The 15,623-nt window shown below is 46.9% G+C and overlaps 1 protein-coding gene across 6 annotated transcripts in view; it reads left to right on the forward strand.

Moving 5' to 3' along the window:
• The first annotated feature begins 3,463 nt into the window (after positions 1 to 3,463).
• ARMC9 (armadillo repeat containing 9) overlaps positions 3,464 to 15,623 on the forward strand; it is a 94,108-nt gene continuing 81,948 nt past the window's right edge. For 5 of the 6 annotated variants that reach the window (XM_025202718.1, XM_025202720.1, XM_025202719.1 and 2 more), the window contains exons 1-6: positions 3,464 to 3,538; positions 4,900 to 4,985; positions 9,041 to 9,166; positions 10,887 to 11,057; positions 12,281 to 12,436; positions 14,861 to 14,953. In XM_025202718.1, the coding sequence (XP_025058503.1) occupies positions 4,935 to 4,985; positions 9,041 to 9,166; positions 10,887 to 11,057; positions 12,281 to 12,436; positions 14,861 to 14,953 (597 nt within the window). In that variant the 5' untranslated portion in view covers positions 3,464 to 3,538; positions 4,900 to 4,934. Of the gene's footprint in view, positions 3,539 to 4,899; positions 4,986 to 9,040; positions 9,167 to 10,886; positions 11,058 to 12,228; positions 12,437 to 14,860; positions 14,954 to 15,623 lie in introns of those variants that run through there. The other variant, XM_025202723.1, reaches the window with a different exon arrangement.

Genomic DNA, 15,623 nt, shown 5'->3' on the forward strand with positions numbered 1-15,623 from the left:
TTTGTATGGGTGGTTGGTGTAGTTTTTAAGTATCGGCTGGACAAACACTTGTCTAGGATGGTTTCATCAAAGACGATCCTGCCTGGAGCAGGGGGCTGGAGTCTAGATGTGACCACCCGAGGGCCCAGTCAGCCCTACATTTCTGTAATTCTAGCCTGCAGCTCAGGTTATGCTCCTCCAAAAGTGGATCATGATAGCGTTTTAACAGTGGTAGTAACCACTGTGTAGTCTAGATGGAGTGCAAGTTATGCGCTCCGTTTATAACCTTATAGCTATAGCTTTATCGCTCCTTTTATGTCCTAGAATCAAGGGACCTTGGGAGGGCACATCTAGTCCAAGCCCTGTTCCAAGCAGGACCAGCCCCAACTACATCATCCCAGACAAGGCTTTGTCTGCCTGGGTCTTAAACACCTCCAAGGATGGAGATGCCACCACCTCTCTGGGTAACCTGTTCCAGTGCTTCACCACCCTCCTAGTGAGAGAGTTTTTCCTAGTATCTAACCTAAGCCTCGTCAATCACTCCTAATTTTCCTGACATTTCACTTGCCAGCAAGATATTTTTAGATTTTTGGTTTACCTAAGGGTGATCTTGGCTTTTTGGGGTTTTTTTTCTTTTTTCTTGCACAGACATTTTAATCCAAAATGAGAAGGAAAGGCAAGCCTTTAGATTGTTTCATAGTTTCTACAGTCAGAAGAGACCTGAGCAGATCACCAAGTCCGACCCCCTGCCCTGGGCAGGAACGAGTGCTCATTAAAAGTAAATGTTACTAGTTTGAATAGCCTTTGTCCTAAAATGACTGGGGGTTAGAAAGCTGAAGCTTGGCAAGGAAATAGACTTTACTGACGAAAAATAGCTTTTTAAGCTTTTGTGTGAACTTGGCTTTTGCTTTGGAATGGTTATTAATGTTTGAAACATGCACTTTGAGCATGTATTAAACATTGGGTTCAGCTGTGGTAGCCCATGGCAATGGCACTGTAAAGGAAGAAAGGCTGCATTGTGCACTGGTGCGTGAGGATGCCGGGGGTGAGGGAATGCATGCATAGCTTTATATGCATGTTCGATGAGGTAGGGGCTGTGCCAAAGTCAGGCCTCCTTGAGCAGGACAGCAATGGTCTATAGCCCATGAATTCAGAACCATGTAATGTCTTTTCCTCCCCAAAGTCCTAGGAAATGACATCAGCAAGTTATGCTAAGAAAAGATGAACCTTGTAGTCATTCAGTCAAAAATCAAATAATGCGGTTGACATTTTGATATTATGCTATATTTCATATATATATATATATATATACACACATACATGCACACATGTGTAAGGCTACAGAGAAAATTGTAGCTTGCTTTGGAACTTTTTGGATGAAAGGGGCTATAGAAATATAGTTTCTAAACACTAATTTCAACCCCAAATTCACTTTCAAATTGTGTTAAAAGGACTGAGCTGAAGGAAGTCACTCATCAGAGAAATGGTAAAAGCAACATTAATTTTTGTGGTAGGTAAAGACCTCAATATGGAGGAATAACTTTTTAAAAAAAGGAACTATGTACACGACAGAGAAACCCTTTGACTGCAGAAACATAGAGCTCACCTAATAAATGCAGAGCATCAGTCCCACATGAAGCAGTGCTGTATATGAGAGTAGTATATTAGAGTTCTGGAGCGAGCACAAAGACATCATTCAGTCCAGATGCTCTCCTGACTTCAGATGTTATGGAGCGGCAAATGTAAATTCACTCTGCAGCCAGGAGAGGGCTGGTTTTCTGCACGGTGTATATTTATGTAACCTTACGAGTTTAAAGTTTAGATGAATAAAATAACTAACAATATGACTATTCTTGGTAATTCCCCGTAGAGTGTGATCGAGTGAGAAGGAACTTTCAGTCAGGCCATCTCGTCTCAGTTTCACTCTTCACCACCTCTTTCTGCCTCAGTCTCCCCCTCTGTAAAATGGGGTGATATGTATTCACCACACAGGGCAGTTTCCTAATAGCCAGATTTTCAGAACAGAGTCGACTCCTATTTAATCCCCTTCGAGCAGCTCAATTTTCTAGAGCTTGACACCCAGCACCATGCTCCAGTCGATCAGGCACTGGACAGGGAGACGTGGATTCTTCTCCCAGCTCGGCGCCCAGACCGCTGCATAACCATGGGCAGGCTGCTTTCTCCTTTTATTGCCTTTGCATTTTTTTTTCTTGTCCTATTCACTGCACTACATCGGCAGGTCCCAACCTTTTTAGACTCGAGGCACCCCAAACAGACTCAAGGCAATGCCAGCTCTTCGTTTGCACTTGTTTTTTGACCGCAACAATTGAGAGAGCAAATTCTGTGGCAAAGAGCTCGGAAAGTCTGCAGCAAGGTAGGCTGTTTTTAACACGACTGATTCCTATTTGTATCCCGTGAATCCTGTTGGCACACCTAACGGCACTAACAATGCGTGGCGCTTTCAGGAGGGTATCGAGGCACCGCCGCTTGCCACGTCACCCGGTTGAGAATCGCTGCATTATGTCTTCAGACTAGGGGTGTCCACCATACGGCCTGCGGGCAGGAACCTGCACGTGGAGTGGCTCCATCTGGCCCACTTGGCCCCTGCTGCCCAGGAGGAGCCCGGCTATCTGAATCCAGCCTGGGCCACAGGTGCGTTTGCCACCCTGCGCTGTTCGAGGCAGGCGCGTGCAGCAGTGGTTCCCAAAGGACGTGACGTGGCGCACGTGGGATGCTGTGAAGCGTGGGGTGGACGGGGTGCTGGTCCCAAGCGAGATGGGGTGCAGCCCTCGCCGTGCCGGGCCAGATGCGGCGCGCAGACCGGGGAACGACGTATGCCACCCGCGTCTCTCTGGGGAAAAAGCGTGCCGCGGTATCGGTGGCACCGAATCGACCTCGATTCGGGTCTCGAGGCGACTCGTGTCCAGCCCGTGAGCTGCGGACGCGGGCGCAGCAGGCTGGGATCCCTCTCTTCTTCCGTCCTCCGTGCTCTTGCCCCCGCGCCGCGCCCGCCGCGCGCTCCCTGGCGCTTGTCTTGCGGTGCATTTTGTTGTGCTGCTGCTTGCCGTGCGCTTGTTTTGGTGCGGTTTGTTGCGCACTTGTTTGTGATGCAAGCGTTTGTGGTGCACTTTTTTTGTGGTGCACCTTCTGTTGTGCACTTTTTGGGCACTTCTTTTGTGGCACACTTTGTTATGCAGTTTGTTACGCACTTTTTTGTTGCTGGACACTTTTTGTTACGCTGTTTGTGGTGCACTTTTTTTGATGTGCATTTTATGCACTTTCTTTGTCGTGCACTTCGCTGGTTCTGCAGTTACGCAGGTTTTTTTGTGCTGCGCTTCCTCCCCCGCACAGGACCGCGGAGCAAACCCACCGGGTTGGCTGCGCGGCACCACGTGACCCTCCCGCCTCAGCGAGGCCCGGCTCGCTCACAGGGACCTGGATCATGTGGTCCCTCCCCTCCATCGGGATTGGCGGCGAGGTCCCACGTGACCCCCTCCTCCCGAGGAGGGCGGGGAAGCCGCGGTTGCCAGGCGACGGCGCAGCGAGCGGCCTGGCTGAGGTAGGGGCCTGCGGCCGGGGGGGCAGGGTCAGGGTCAGTAATACACCCTCGTTGGGAGGGGGCTTTATGACGTGAGGGGCGTGGCGTGCTCTGGGGGTATGTCATCGGGGGTGAGTGTGACCTAGGAGGGGTGGGGCGAGATCGGGGGCTGTGACGTCAGAGGGGCAAGTGTGACATAAGGGGGTGGGGGCGTGCTCTGGGGGTGTCACGTCGGAGGGGCAGGTGCGCGCTAAGCGGGTGTTAGGTCAGAGGGGTGGGGTGGGGTGGGGCGTGCCCTGGGGGTGTGATGTCAGAGGGGTGAGGTGTGCTCTGGGGTGTGACATCAGAAGGGTGGGTGTGATGTTAGAGCGGGGTGTGGTGTGGAAGGGGTGTGTGACATCAGAGGGGTGGGTGTGATGTAGGAGGTGTGTGTGACAGAGTGGGGTGTGATGTAGAAGGGGTGGGGGTGTCGGGGGTGGGGAGTGCTCTGGGGTGTGACGTCAGGGGTGGGTGTGATGTAGGAAGGGTGGGTGTGACATAGGAGGGATCAGGTGTGCTCTGGGGGTGTGACGTCGGAGGGGCGGGGTGCACGCTTGGCGGGTGTGACATCGGAGGGGTGAGTGTGCCGTTGGGAGGAGAGGGGTGGGATGGGGGACCCTCATCCACCCATGGGGAGATGGGACCCGCCCATCCCCCCATGCAGACGGGCCTGCTCCAGGGCCACACGCTGCACAGGGCCGTGGGCGCTGGCAGCATGTGCACCCTGGTCTCAGGGTGGAGGTGGCAGCGCCTGGCGCCAGCGAGGACCAGCACGACCAGGACCACGACCCCACTCTGGCAGCCAGGTCGCCGCGGCAGACACAGGGACAAGCCACTGTCTGCACAGGACGTCACACCGACCAGCCCTCTGTTCCCCTGTGACGGCAGGAGCCGACAGAGTCCGCTCCTGTGTGGTGGGAGAGCTGCCGTGTGCCCATGCACGCCCCTCTTGTCCGAGCAGAGAGAGCGCCCACTGGGCTCCCTCGCTACGCGGAGAGAAACGTTCTCTCTTTACACCAAGCTGCCCTGATGTGAAAGTCTCCGAGGGAGGCGGCAGCCCACCCTCTCCAGGAACGCACCCAGGCACATCTATAAGAAGATCCCCGATAGATGCCCTTGAAGAAGATCAACGGGAGTCATCTGGACTCTGGACACGCTTGTGATTTGTCCTCCAACTTGTTGGTGTCAAAATACGTTGCACAAGGGATGTACATTTGTAGAGCTCCTGTGGGGAGCGCTACTGGAGTTAGGACATGCTGGGGTATGAAGGACAGAGCAGGGTCTGAGAGTTAATTGTATTGTGGAGCCACCTAATAACTCTTCATGTTTTGGTGATTTTCTAGGTCTCTGCAATGAGACGGGACAGTAGCTTGTCATCATGGGGGACATCCTAGCCTATGAAGCTGAGTTACTTGGGCTGGTGAAAGAGGTCAGTGTTCCCGGTGAAAGGGGAAAGACATCTGCTGGTGTTTGCATTTAGGAAGAGGGCATGGGGTGATTTTTGCAGCTGTTAGGCTTTGGTTCTCCCATGTTATAAAATCAGAGAATCACAGAGAAGTGGGGCTGGAAGGGAGCTCCGGAGGTGACATCTAGTCCAACCCTTGCCTGAGGCAGGATCAGCCCTGAGCAAACCAGTCCAGACAAACCATACTTTAAACTCCATATAAGACTGACACAACACAGACCTAACACCCTAACCTGCCACAAGTAAAGCAGGAGAATCACGGCAGCCAGCGTCCTGCTTCTATGAAATGTCAGTATATGCTCAAGAGATCCCGGGTATAGGGCCATGCCCCCCTGCTACAGTGGAAGGCAACCCCTTTCCCCTCCCCACCAGTCCATACCAGTCTGCGGGGTAAAATGTGGGCAGGGGTTTCCAGCTGCCTGGAACCCCATTGACTGCTTTGGTGGGGGGTGTGCTTGCCCAAGGTGCCATAGGCAGAGGATACCAGCAGTAAAGGCTGGCATCAGAATGTCACTGCTGGTTGGTAACACCTTTGTAAAAACTAGGGCTTTATTCACAGGAACACCCATCAGCTGATGTTTGATATCAAGGGTTAGATTCCCAAAGGATCAGAGACACCCACGTCTGACATTTAGATGCTGCTGAGACCTCAGAAGTTCTGTTCAGCTATCTCCTCATTCTCTCAGCCTGAAATCTCCTATATACTGGCACTAGCAGAAGTGCCCGTTCTTTGCCCGGGTTGCTATTTTTGTAATTGCAGTGTTTGTTTATTTTCAGAGAACTTAGTACAACGTATTTAGGTCAAAAATGTTGTTTATTGTTAACATAGTACAACATATATAACATTTAACGTGGAGCAAAAAAAAGGCAAGCGTCAATATAGTAATGACCGCTGAGCTGGAAAAAAAGGGCAAGTGTCAATATGGTAATGACAGTTGAACTGAATTCACTGCATCCAAAATGGAGTGGCACCAGTTTGTTATCTGAGAAGCAAAGTGATCCCAGTCAATGGAAGCCCCCAAAATGGTCAAGTGGAAAATAACCCACCTATAATTTTCTTTGGGTGGTATTCAGTGATTTTGGAAGGTTTGGAGTAGATAGGACCAGCCATTCTCGAGTTATAAGTGAACATACGTACAGACAGACAGGCCTACACTTCATTTTATATATATAGTTTTCTGCTGGACCACATGGGCAAAACGAAGTCCTGATACCACCTATCTGCATAGTGACAACCCTGGCAGGCTTCTCCAGCTTAGGAGTTCCTCCACTGATCTTACCCAGCCCGGCAGGCATTCTCAGAATATCCTGCTGCTTCAGGACTCACTCAAAAGATAGTTGGGGGTGAGACTTCTTGGGTTGGGGGAGTAAAGGAGAAATGGCTCTTTCTTCAGCATCCACTCCAGACAATGTCTAGTGGTTAGGGCACTTATCTTGAAGGTGGGGGCTTGTTTTCAAATCTTCACACAGTCTGATTTGGAGCAAGAACTTGAAGTCTCTCATCCTAGGATAGTGCCCTAGCCACCTGGCTGTCACTTATTTTGGGGTGAATACACCTCAGTCTCCCCTGTTAGGTTAGAGAAGGAAAGTGGGAGATTGACTACAGAATCCAGTAGTTGCCTGGATTTTTGGAGAATCAGGTTCATGTTGCTGCTCTAATTAATATTTAATTATACAAAGTTGTACAGTTCTGAGGAGATAAGCATCTAGCTGGGGTCATCTAGACCCACCACTATTTCCTGACACCCCTCTTTCCTGCCTATGCAGGGGGTCGGACTCGATGATCTATTGAGGTCCCTTCCGACCCTAACATCTATGAATCTGAGACATTCAGACAGAATCACTTTAAAATGGCCATTCTGGATAGTGAGAGACCTGGGTTCGAGACCTAGCTCCAAACTGGACAGAGAGGAGATTTGGAAGCATAGACGATGCATTAGTGCTGACAGTGGCGGGGCACAACTCTGTGGTGCTGTTGCAGTGCTGGGGGCACAACTCCCTTGCTGGGCATTGGGTCTGGCCAAACTGCAACCCCTATGCCCTGCCTTTGGTGCAGAAATTTCACTGCCGCTGCCACCCCACTCCCCGGTTCAAGGTGGTCCACAGCCCATGCCTACTTGGGCTAGGACTTAAATGCTGGTCCCGATGGTGCCTGGGAGCTCAGTCGGTTGAGATGCCTGGTGCCAACGACCCATGCTCTGGCCTTGTAGATGGCATGGCTCACAGGGGCCTGGTTATGAAGAACACTTTTGGGCATCTGCTGCCCACTCATCCCCCCACTAGCTCCTCTCTTGCACTCCCACGTTTAGGACCTTCTTGGATGTGGCCATGTACTGTGATAACCTGAGCCCATACCTGCAGAGCTCATGCCCCCACCTGCAGCTCAAGTATGGCCCCCCCTAACCAACCCCTCTGGATCAATGGAGTGGTCATCAGCTCCTCTCCCTACCTCTCTGGGACCAATGGGGCTTGCTTCCTGCCCTTGGGGTATGGGCTGTCCCTAGCAATGAGGTCCATGCGTCCCCCTGTACAAGGGCCCCTGCTTCTCCCACTTCTCATGCAAAATGAACACTGCGACCCACGGCTTCTCCAGGCTGCTCCTAGCAGAGCTCAACCATGGAAGACAAAGCACCCCTGGCTCTTGCTCTATGGCTGCCAGAAGCCAGGGCCCCGCCATGTTAGACCTCCAACCTGCTATGGGCTGGTGCAGCCACTGCTGGGTGGCTTCAGCCTCAGCAACCTGGTTTACAGCAGGGAAAGGATGGAAGTTTAACATGGCCGGAAAGCAGCCATGGGCCAGACTGGCTGAGCAGTGCCACCTCCACTGCCGCTGGGTCCTGACTCCGGTCAGGCTGCAGCCCCACTGCCGATGCAGAAATCTGGGATGCACGTGCCCCCATGCCCTTCCCAATGTGTCCCCAGTGTTTGCAGACAGGGGGTTCTACCTCTCAGGCAGTGTCCTAATTACTGGACTTTTGGCTATAACAAATTTTCTCTTCCTTTTCTTTTTGCAAGAAAAGGCCAACATGGCTGTAGATATCTGCTTCCTTCTAAAATGGGGTTCATGACTGGGAATGCTGAGTGGATACCAGCATCCTTCTCCATCCCAGAGTTAGATGCATAACTACCTTTGAGTGGCGGGGCTTAGGTCCTGCCCCCTCCTTATCACATCCTGTTAGCAATCTTAGGCAGCTTGTCCTTAGTACATTAGCTTCTGTGAACCCCATTTTCGGGGCATCACTCTCCCCATATGTTGCAATTTAGGCTGGGGTTCCACTCCACAGCAGGGCATCTAAAAGTTAGGTGCCTCCTGCTGAGTATTGTAACGTCAACCTCTGGTTGTGCATCTAGCCAGAATGTTTTATTTGCTAAGTTTTTACAAAGCCCAGTGCAAACAGACCTGCATTTATTAGATGTGAAAAAGTAAACAGATAAAAACATGGACGTAAATCTTTCTCTGCAGCGTTAGGCAGCCAAACCAAACAGTACAATTAGAAAGTGAACGTGGCCAGTTTGTTGTAATTTTCTCTCCCAGAGCCTGGATCCTACAGGGGGTAGATACATGGTTAACTTGGAGTACTCTCATTGACTTTGCAGCCAATTTTGAATATTTTAGATGGAAGAGGGAGAAATCTTTCCTGATCTTTCCAGCTTTTGCCCTAAGGGATGAGGTTGGATTACCTCCACCCTTATGTTCAGTTTCGTAGCTTCAGATGTGATGAATGATACTAAAATTATCTTACCCATTTTAAAAATTGACTTCAGTATTTGTGATCTCCAGTATCAGGACAGTCTGAAGTGACCTGCAGCTGTAAGTGATGCTACCTTCAGAGAGCATCACTTACAAGTTACTAGACTGCCTCTTGCACCAAGTTACTGCATTTCTTGGCATTACTTTCTTTCTGGATTAAATGAAGCAACTGACTATAGGAAGGCTTCAAATCACTCTGGCAACTCATCAGTCAGTATTGTAAGCATTTCTTAGCTGAGAGTATTATCTGTGTGTTCTTGTGTTGCAGTACTTGGATTTTGCAGAGTTTGAAGAAACGGTGAAAATATTTACAAAGGAATGTAAAGTAAAAGGGAAGCCGTTACCAAAAAAAGTTGGAAGTTCCTTGAGAGACTCAAAAGCTTTGATCATCCAGGTAACAAATCCTTACATTTGGTTTAATTAGGTAGTCATCAGAACATTAGCGACCTCGTGGTGTTTTTTTACAGCTGATGATCTCAACATTTGAAATGCTTGAGCTAATTTTGAGTTGTGAGAGGAAGCTGGGAATAGACGATTTTCAATGAAGGGGCCTCAGTTCAAATTCACTCTCCCGGTAACTTCAGTCCCACAGAACCCAAACTGTACGTTTTGGTTTTTTTGGTTGCCTCAATTTTTATATTTCCAGCTTGGAGCTCCATGAAAAGAGCTGGTGTTTTGAAAGGTGGTGAGCAACTGCCTTTATAAAATCAGACCACCCAATAAAGTTCATAAGCTGTATCAAGTAGGTTACCTGAACTTGAGGCATCCAACCTTCTGCTACCTGATGGTCCTCTAGTCTGCAAAGCTTATAAGGACAGTAAGGGTGCATTCACATTTTTAATCTTAATTGGTTGGACACTGAAATACTATGTCTGGTTTTACGTGATTGGCAGTGGGTAATAGGGATTTTGGAATCAAGGATGACTCCTGAGATCTCAGGCTGTTTTCAGTGCGATAGAAGTCTAAGGTAAGATCAGTCAACGTGAAAATTAGAGGACTGTTTTCTTCAGAAAATGCTTATTTCTTCAGGGAATGCTTAGTAATGGAAAGTGGCCATCCAGCCGGTGGCTGTTTGCAAAGATGCGCACAAACAGACTGAAAAACAAGGGTCAGAATGTGTCCTAGGCAGGGTACATGTCTGGTTTGGTGCTTTAAAAATGAAGAGGGAAGTTGATATTAAGAAAAACATCCCCAAAGGAGAAGCTACAAAAATGTTAATAAATTGAGCCTTATTTGTGAGTGAGATAAATTTAATAACATGGAGGCATTCTTCTGATTGGCTGAAGTCACAAAGGCAAAGGTGTATTGAATTGGGGCTTCATGACCACTTTGTATCTGTGCTCTGAGCGCAGCTACTTGATGCTGGCTGGTGAGCAGAGGAAAATTTGTAGTTGTGGTCAGAGGACATGAGCTTGGGTATGGAATTTCCTGCAGATCTAAAGGCTAGGGACAGAAATTACACGCAAACCGGTATGAGTGATCGCAAACCGGTCTGTAACACAACAGAAGTTCAGTGCACATAAACCACTTTCAAAATGGCCAAAACCAGTTTAAGGTAAACCTGGATGGAAGTAATATCAGACTTGACTGATTCAGGTTAAATCAGTTTATTGATCTTCTGTCCCAGATCCCCTCCAGATTCAAGTTAACTCACAGTCCCCCAGCATCCCAGGATGCTTTGTGTTTCCCTGCAGCCCCCACCCTTGCAGGGTGGGTGGGCTAGCCTTGGCCCAAACTGTCTGCTCCAGCTGAGCAGGGAGGCGTGCTCTAGCGCCCCCTGGCGCCTGGCCTGGGCCACTGCAGGCATGTGGCTGCATTTCTGGAATCAAAAGTGAACGTCTGCTCACTTGCTTATTGGTTCAACCTACACAGCCTAAACTAACCTGCGAAGATTGAATCAATTCAACCTCTGTACTTAACCACAATGTCTGTGGGCACTGTGCATTTGATTATGGTTAACATAATTGGTTTGGGAGATGGTGAAATAGTGACATTTTCAAAAGCACCTCTGTGACTTAAGTGCCTTAAAAATGAACCTTTGGCTTTTAAATCACCGAGGCACTTTTGAGAGCTTTCCCCTTCGGTACCCAAGTAAATTCTGTTCTCTTTTGCAGAAGGATCTGCTCACAGCATTTGAAGATGGTGATCAGAAAGTTTTCTTTGAGCTCTGGGAGGAGAATATCTCATCTTCAATCCGGGACAACGAACCGCTTGTCCAGAAGCTGGAGTTTTACCTTCACATACACTTTGCCATCTACCTCTTGAAGCATTCGGTGGGAAAGCCTGTAGGTTTGCTATTCAGTTTGGACTTCTTTTAATTTTTCTTTGTCTGGTTTCCCTGCCCATGTCTCTCCCAAGCTAACATAGCCTGGGATGGGGGTGGCCGAAGAGAAAACCCCCGTCAGTTCCACTCCAGGGACAATACCTTGCATTGCAGTTGGACTTGAAGCCAGCACTTGGCCTTGAGGAGTTAGCAGGTGAAATTACTGACTTGGCCCTTGGTTTTGTTGAGGGACTGAATGCTTTTAAGTTCCAAAGGATACACGGGGATTTGCCAGGTTGAAATTCTGCTTTGAGCTATTGTAGATCATTTGTTTCTAAAGCTGCTTGGAATAGGTTTTCATCAGAAATGGTTGCTTTTGATAAAAATCAACATCTATGGGAAACAATTGAAAGAAAAACAAACTGACACTCCCCAGCGGTGTACCTTATCCAGATAGTGCGCTGACCCAGTGGGGCAATCGTCTCTTCAATGGAACTGAATAGCCTGTTGTTTTTAACTTATTCAAACTTAGGAAATTCTACAGTGTAACAAAGTAGCATTAATAATCAAAAATAAATTCGATTTTTAAACCATTCTTATTAATACTGAAGTTATCAGTGGCTCAGGTGAGAATGTTTGTTTTGTAAAAATCTTCATGTGTAATCCAACAGTATCTCTTCTGTGCTTAGTGTGACATTTTATTTTGAAGTATTTTATTAAATAGAATATCAGAAAAATATATTCCTAGGACCTCTACCACTGAAGCTGATTGATTGACCTATTGATTTCTTACCATTGCACCATATAAGTATATTTTAGTTAGGCTACACTTGCTGTGGGATAAGAAATGGCTTATACAAAATGTCTAAGATCATATAGTGCCTGCCTAGCCCTTTGCTGAATTTGGGTATAGCACTTCGCTTGCAGAAATCTGCTTCAAGTGGACAGATTTGCTCGGTAGAGTGAACAGCCCTCCCTTAATTTCCCTGGCCTCCATCATCCTGTTCTAGCATGAGGAAAAAACCCTTTTATATTTCCTACTCAGAAAAGAACAGGTGAAATGCATTTTGCACGGCTGGGGTGAGTGCTGTTCCTCCAGCTGACCACTGGGAAGCACTAAGCAATGCTTGGCTGTCAGTTATTCTGGGATTTATAATTGGGACTTGATCCTGTGTTTATGCCTCCACTTGCAGCTGCCACTCCACTTTCACAGTAGCTGTTTTATAAATGATACCTGTTTCCTAGGACAAGGCTGAGTTTGATGAAAGGATTTCTCGCTTTAAAATGTATCTGGAGACAAAGGGAGCTGCATTGAGCCAGACCACAGAATTCCTCCCCTTCTATGCCTTGCCTTTTGTTCCCAATCCCATGGTCCATCCATCATTTAAAGAGCTTTTTCAGGTAAATATTTCTTTTGCACAGATATTTTTTTGGCATTGACTTGTCTCACAAGGCTGACAGAAGCTGAACAGACTGTAATCTAGTAATGCTTTTCTGTTGTGTCCTTCACCAGACATAGTAGGATATGTTTTGGTGAGATACTGCGTGCATGCTTCAGTACACAACTTACGCTTGCTTACATGGTCTTATATCCTGAAAGATCCCAAGTATTTTATTGACTGGTGTTCTTAAGTAGGGAGCACTGTCCTCTGTGCCTTTGAAATACATATGCCCCTGCATACAAGGTAGCAACATTACACTACAGTTCAACCCCACTGTTTTATCGTCCATGCTGCTTTTGGATTGTCGCCCAACATAACCACTGTCTCTGGGTCCCAAAGCTGAATGAGAAACCTGACCCATTTTAAGTAGCCCATTAGAACCACATTGTAAGAAACAAACCTTAGTCTTAGATAGTGGATAGAAGAGGGAAAAATCAAGTTTTTAAGTAATCCTCCACTGACAATGAGCGTAGCTGTCCCAATGTAGACAATCAGCCAATGTTAGTCATGACTTTGTGGCAACACGGCATATTACTTCCTTTCCAAAAATGCCTTGTTGAGAGTATATAGCTACATTTACTGAGTGTCTCACATAGTTTTTTGCCTGATAATTTTTTCATCAGCTGGGTATGTTTGCCTTTGCCCTCACTTGGAGTGTTTCAGATTCTACAATCCATTTTTTGCAGAGGTGAGACGAGACGATGCAGGAAGCTGCGATTAAAACTCCCAGGGAGTTTTGATCCCTGTCTACCTTTTTCACTTTGGAGATTTTACAGTGCTGTACAGTTGTGTTCTTGACTTAAGAGCATTAAGAAAGCACCCTTTTCTCACTTCCTAATTGCCCAGGTGGGTGGTTAAGAAAAGATGCCTAAATGAAACTGGCCATTTTGTGGTGCTGATTTGTGCTTTGGGCAGACTATGTGCATTTGACAGCCGTCTATCAGCTGGTAAGGCAAATTAATACCAAAAATAGGCACAGGCTATGACTTCCTTTGAGACTTTCTGTAAATAATGAGAAACAGGCTGGTTGATTTCTGAGAAGGGGTCTGACTACTCTCTTGCTCTCACTTCCAGTCATTACCCTTGTTCCATATTTTTCTAGGAAAATCAACCCAGTTTATTCACAGTCCAAGACCTCAGTCTGTTTTCACTCACTGTTTCTTGTGGGAATTGTACCATTCAGTTGCCTCCTTGGCGTTTCGGCAACTGATGTGTTCACAGAATGAAAACAGCAAACAGTAAGGAGTTACAAACCTATTAAACAGTCTTGTTACAGATGGACAGGAGTTATCTTTTCAAGAATCCTGTGATACTGGACATTGATCGCATATACAGTATACTGTGCCGGTTGGATTGAAAAAATAATAGAAAGGGTTGTAAGAACATACGATATCCAAGGTGATATACCATATTCCATAGTGCAGCGTTATCTTAAATTTAAATCACAAACCTGCCAAGTCTAAATGATGTAGCCTTTCCGACATGGTGAAACACAAACTGCAAGGGCAGCTTTGAACACCCAGAAGAGCAGTAAATCTCAGGAAGATTTACTCTCACCTGCCGGCTACCTTTTCATCAAGCAGCAAGCAGAGTGGATGGAGGGTGGAGACTGAGGAACTGAGTAGTCGGTAGGAATTCTTAACATACAAAGACTTCATTTTTGCTTCCTGATTTACTGTGTTTTCCATTGCTCAGAGGAGGGTGACTCCAGCATCAGGTACAAAGAATAAACGACATTCCAGATAGCAGCTGATTCACGTTAGTCCATTTTTTCACAGTTTTCCTTCAATCCAAACTGTTTTAGTGATGAGGGAGTCTGATTTACTGAGGTAGCGCCTGGACCTTTGCATGGGCTGTGACAAAACGCTGTGTAGACAGAGGCTAGAACATAGACGTTCCAGGCTCAATCAACTGTGAAAAGTGAATGTAGTGATTTCTGCACCTTTCTCCGTCGAAACCAGTTTGCTATTACAGTTCATTATGTAAGAATGAAAAATTCGTCTTCATGGTTCATTTTTGACCTGGCTGTTTACATTTGTGCAACTTGAAGCAGCGTGTTCAGAGTACGCCTACTCTGAGGTTTCTTTCAGTCCAATAAGATTACATAGCATGAATAATTTACAGTTGAAATAAATATTGCATAACATTTTGAGGTCTTGTTTTAAAACAAGTCTGTGTGTAAAATGCAAATCACTTACCATGGAATTGATTTGTAATTTTTTTTGCATATTTTCCAGGTAGCTAACAGATAAACCAGCCGTCATTACATCCAAGAGAGAACTTTTCACAGTCCTGTTGGCTAATGCAAGGCAGTTTGACTCACATATGTGTATGGTAGACATAACTTGGTGAACAGCTCTCATTTTTTGTTTTTCTTTTCAAGGATTCCTGGACAGCAGATTTGAAGATGAGGTTGGAAAAGTTCCTATCTCAAACTGTCAAAGCCAGCCATACTCCAAGACTTTTCACTTTATATGTATCCTTGGAACGTTGTTTAGAAGGTCGTTAATTTAGACTGACTTTTAGAGCAATTCTACTGAAACAGTGTGCTGTTCAGATTTGCTGTATAATTATCATTATGTTGTATTAATAGTAGGAAATATTGTTGACATGCCACATTCAGAAAAATCATTTAAAAAAAAAAAGGCATACTGAGCTGTTTGTTTATCAGCTAACCATTATTTAATATAATGTGGATAGTACTGCATTCTCTAAGGCAGAGGTTCCCAACCCCTGGGCCGTGGTCCAGTACCAGGTCACGAGGGGTTGGCTGCCGGTTTGCAGGAAGGTTGGCTGCCGGACCAGAAGTCCAGAAGTGACCAGCATACTGCGGACCAGTATGCTGGTCACTTCCGGTCTGTGATTTGCTGGTCCGTGGTTTGCCGGTCTGCAGTCATTTCTGGTCTGCGGTTTGCCAGTCTGTGATCTAAGAAGGTTGGGAGCCACTGCTCTAAGGCACTGTTCAGATGATAGCCATATTCTTGGCATCCAGTTTTCGTTGCTAGTTGTTTCAGTGGCTAGCTGGAATTCTCCCAAGGCTTTCAGGAGTGCAAGAGAGAATTGTTTTATTAGACAAATGATGCTGCTAACTTTATTTTATTGGTCGAATCATCCCTGTTCCTCTGTCTCAGTCCAGCCCACAGAGA

The sequence above is a fragment of the Alligator sinensis genome, unplaced genomic scaffold (genome assembly GCF_000455745.1).
Source record: "Alligator sinensis unplaced genomic scaffold, ASM45574v1 scaffold301_1, whole genome shotgun sequence".
In the NCBI taxonomy this organism is placed as follows: Eukaryota; Metazoa; Chordata; order Crocodylia; family Alligatoridae; genus Alligator; species Alligator sinensis.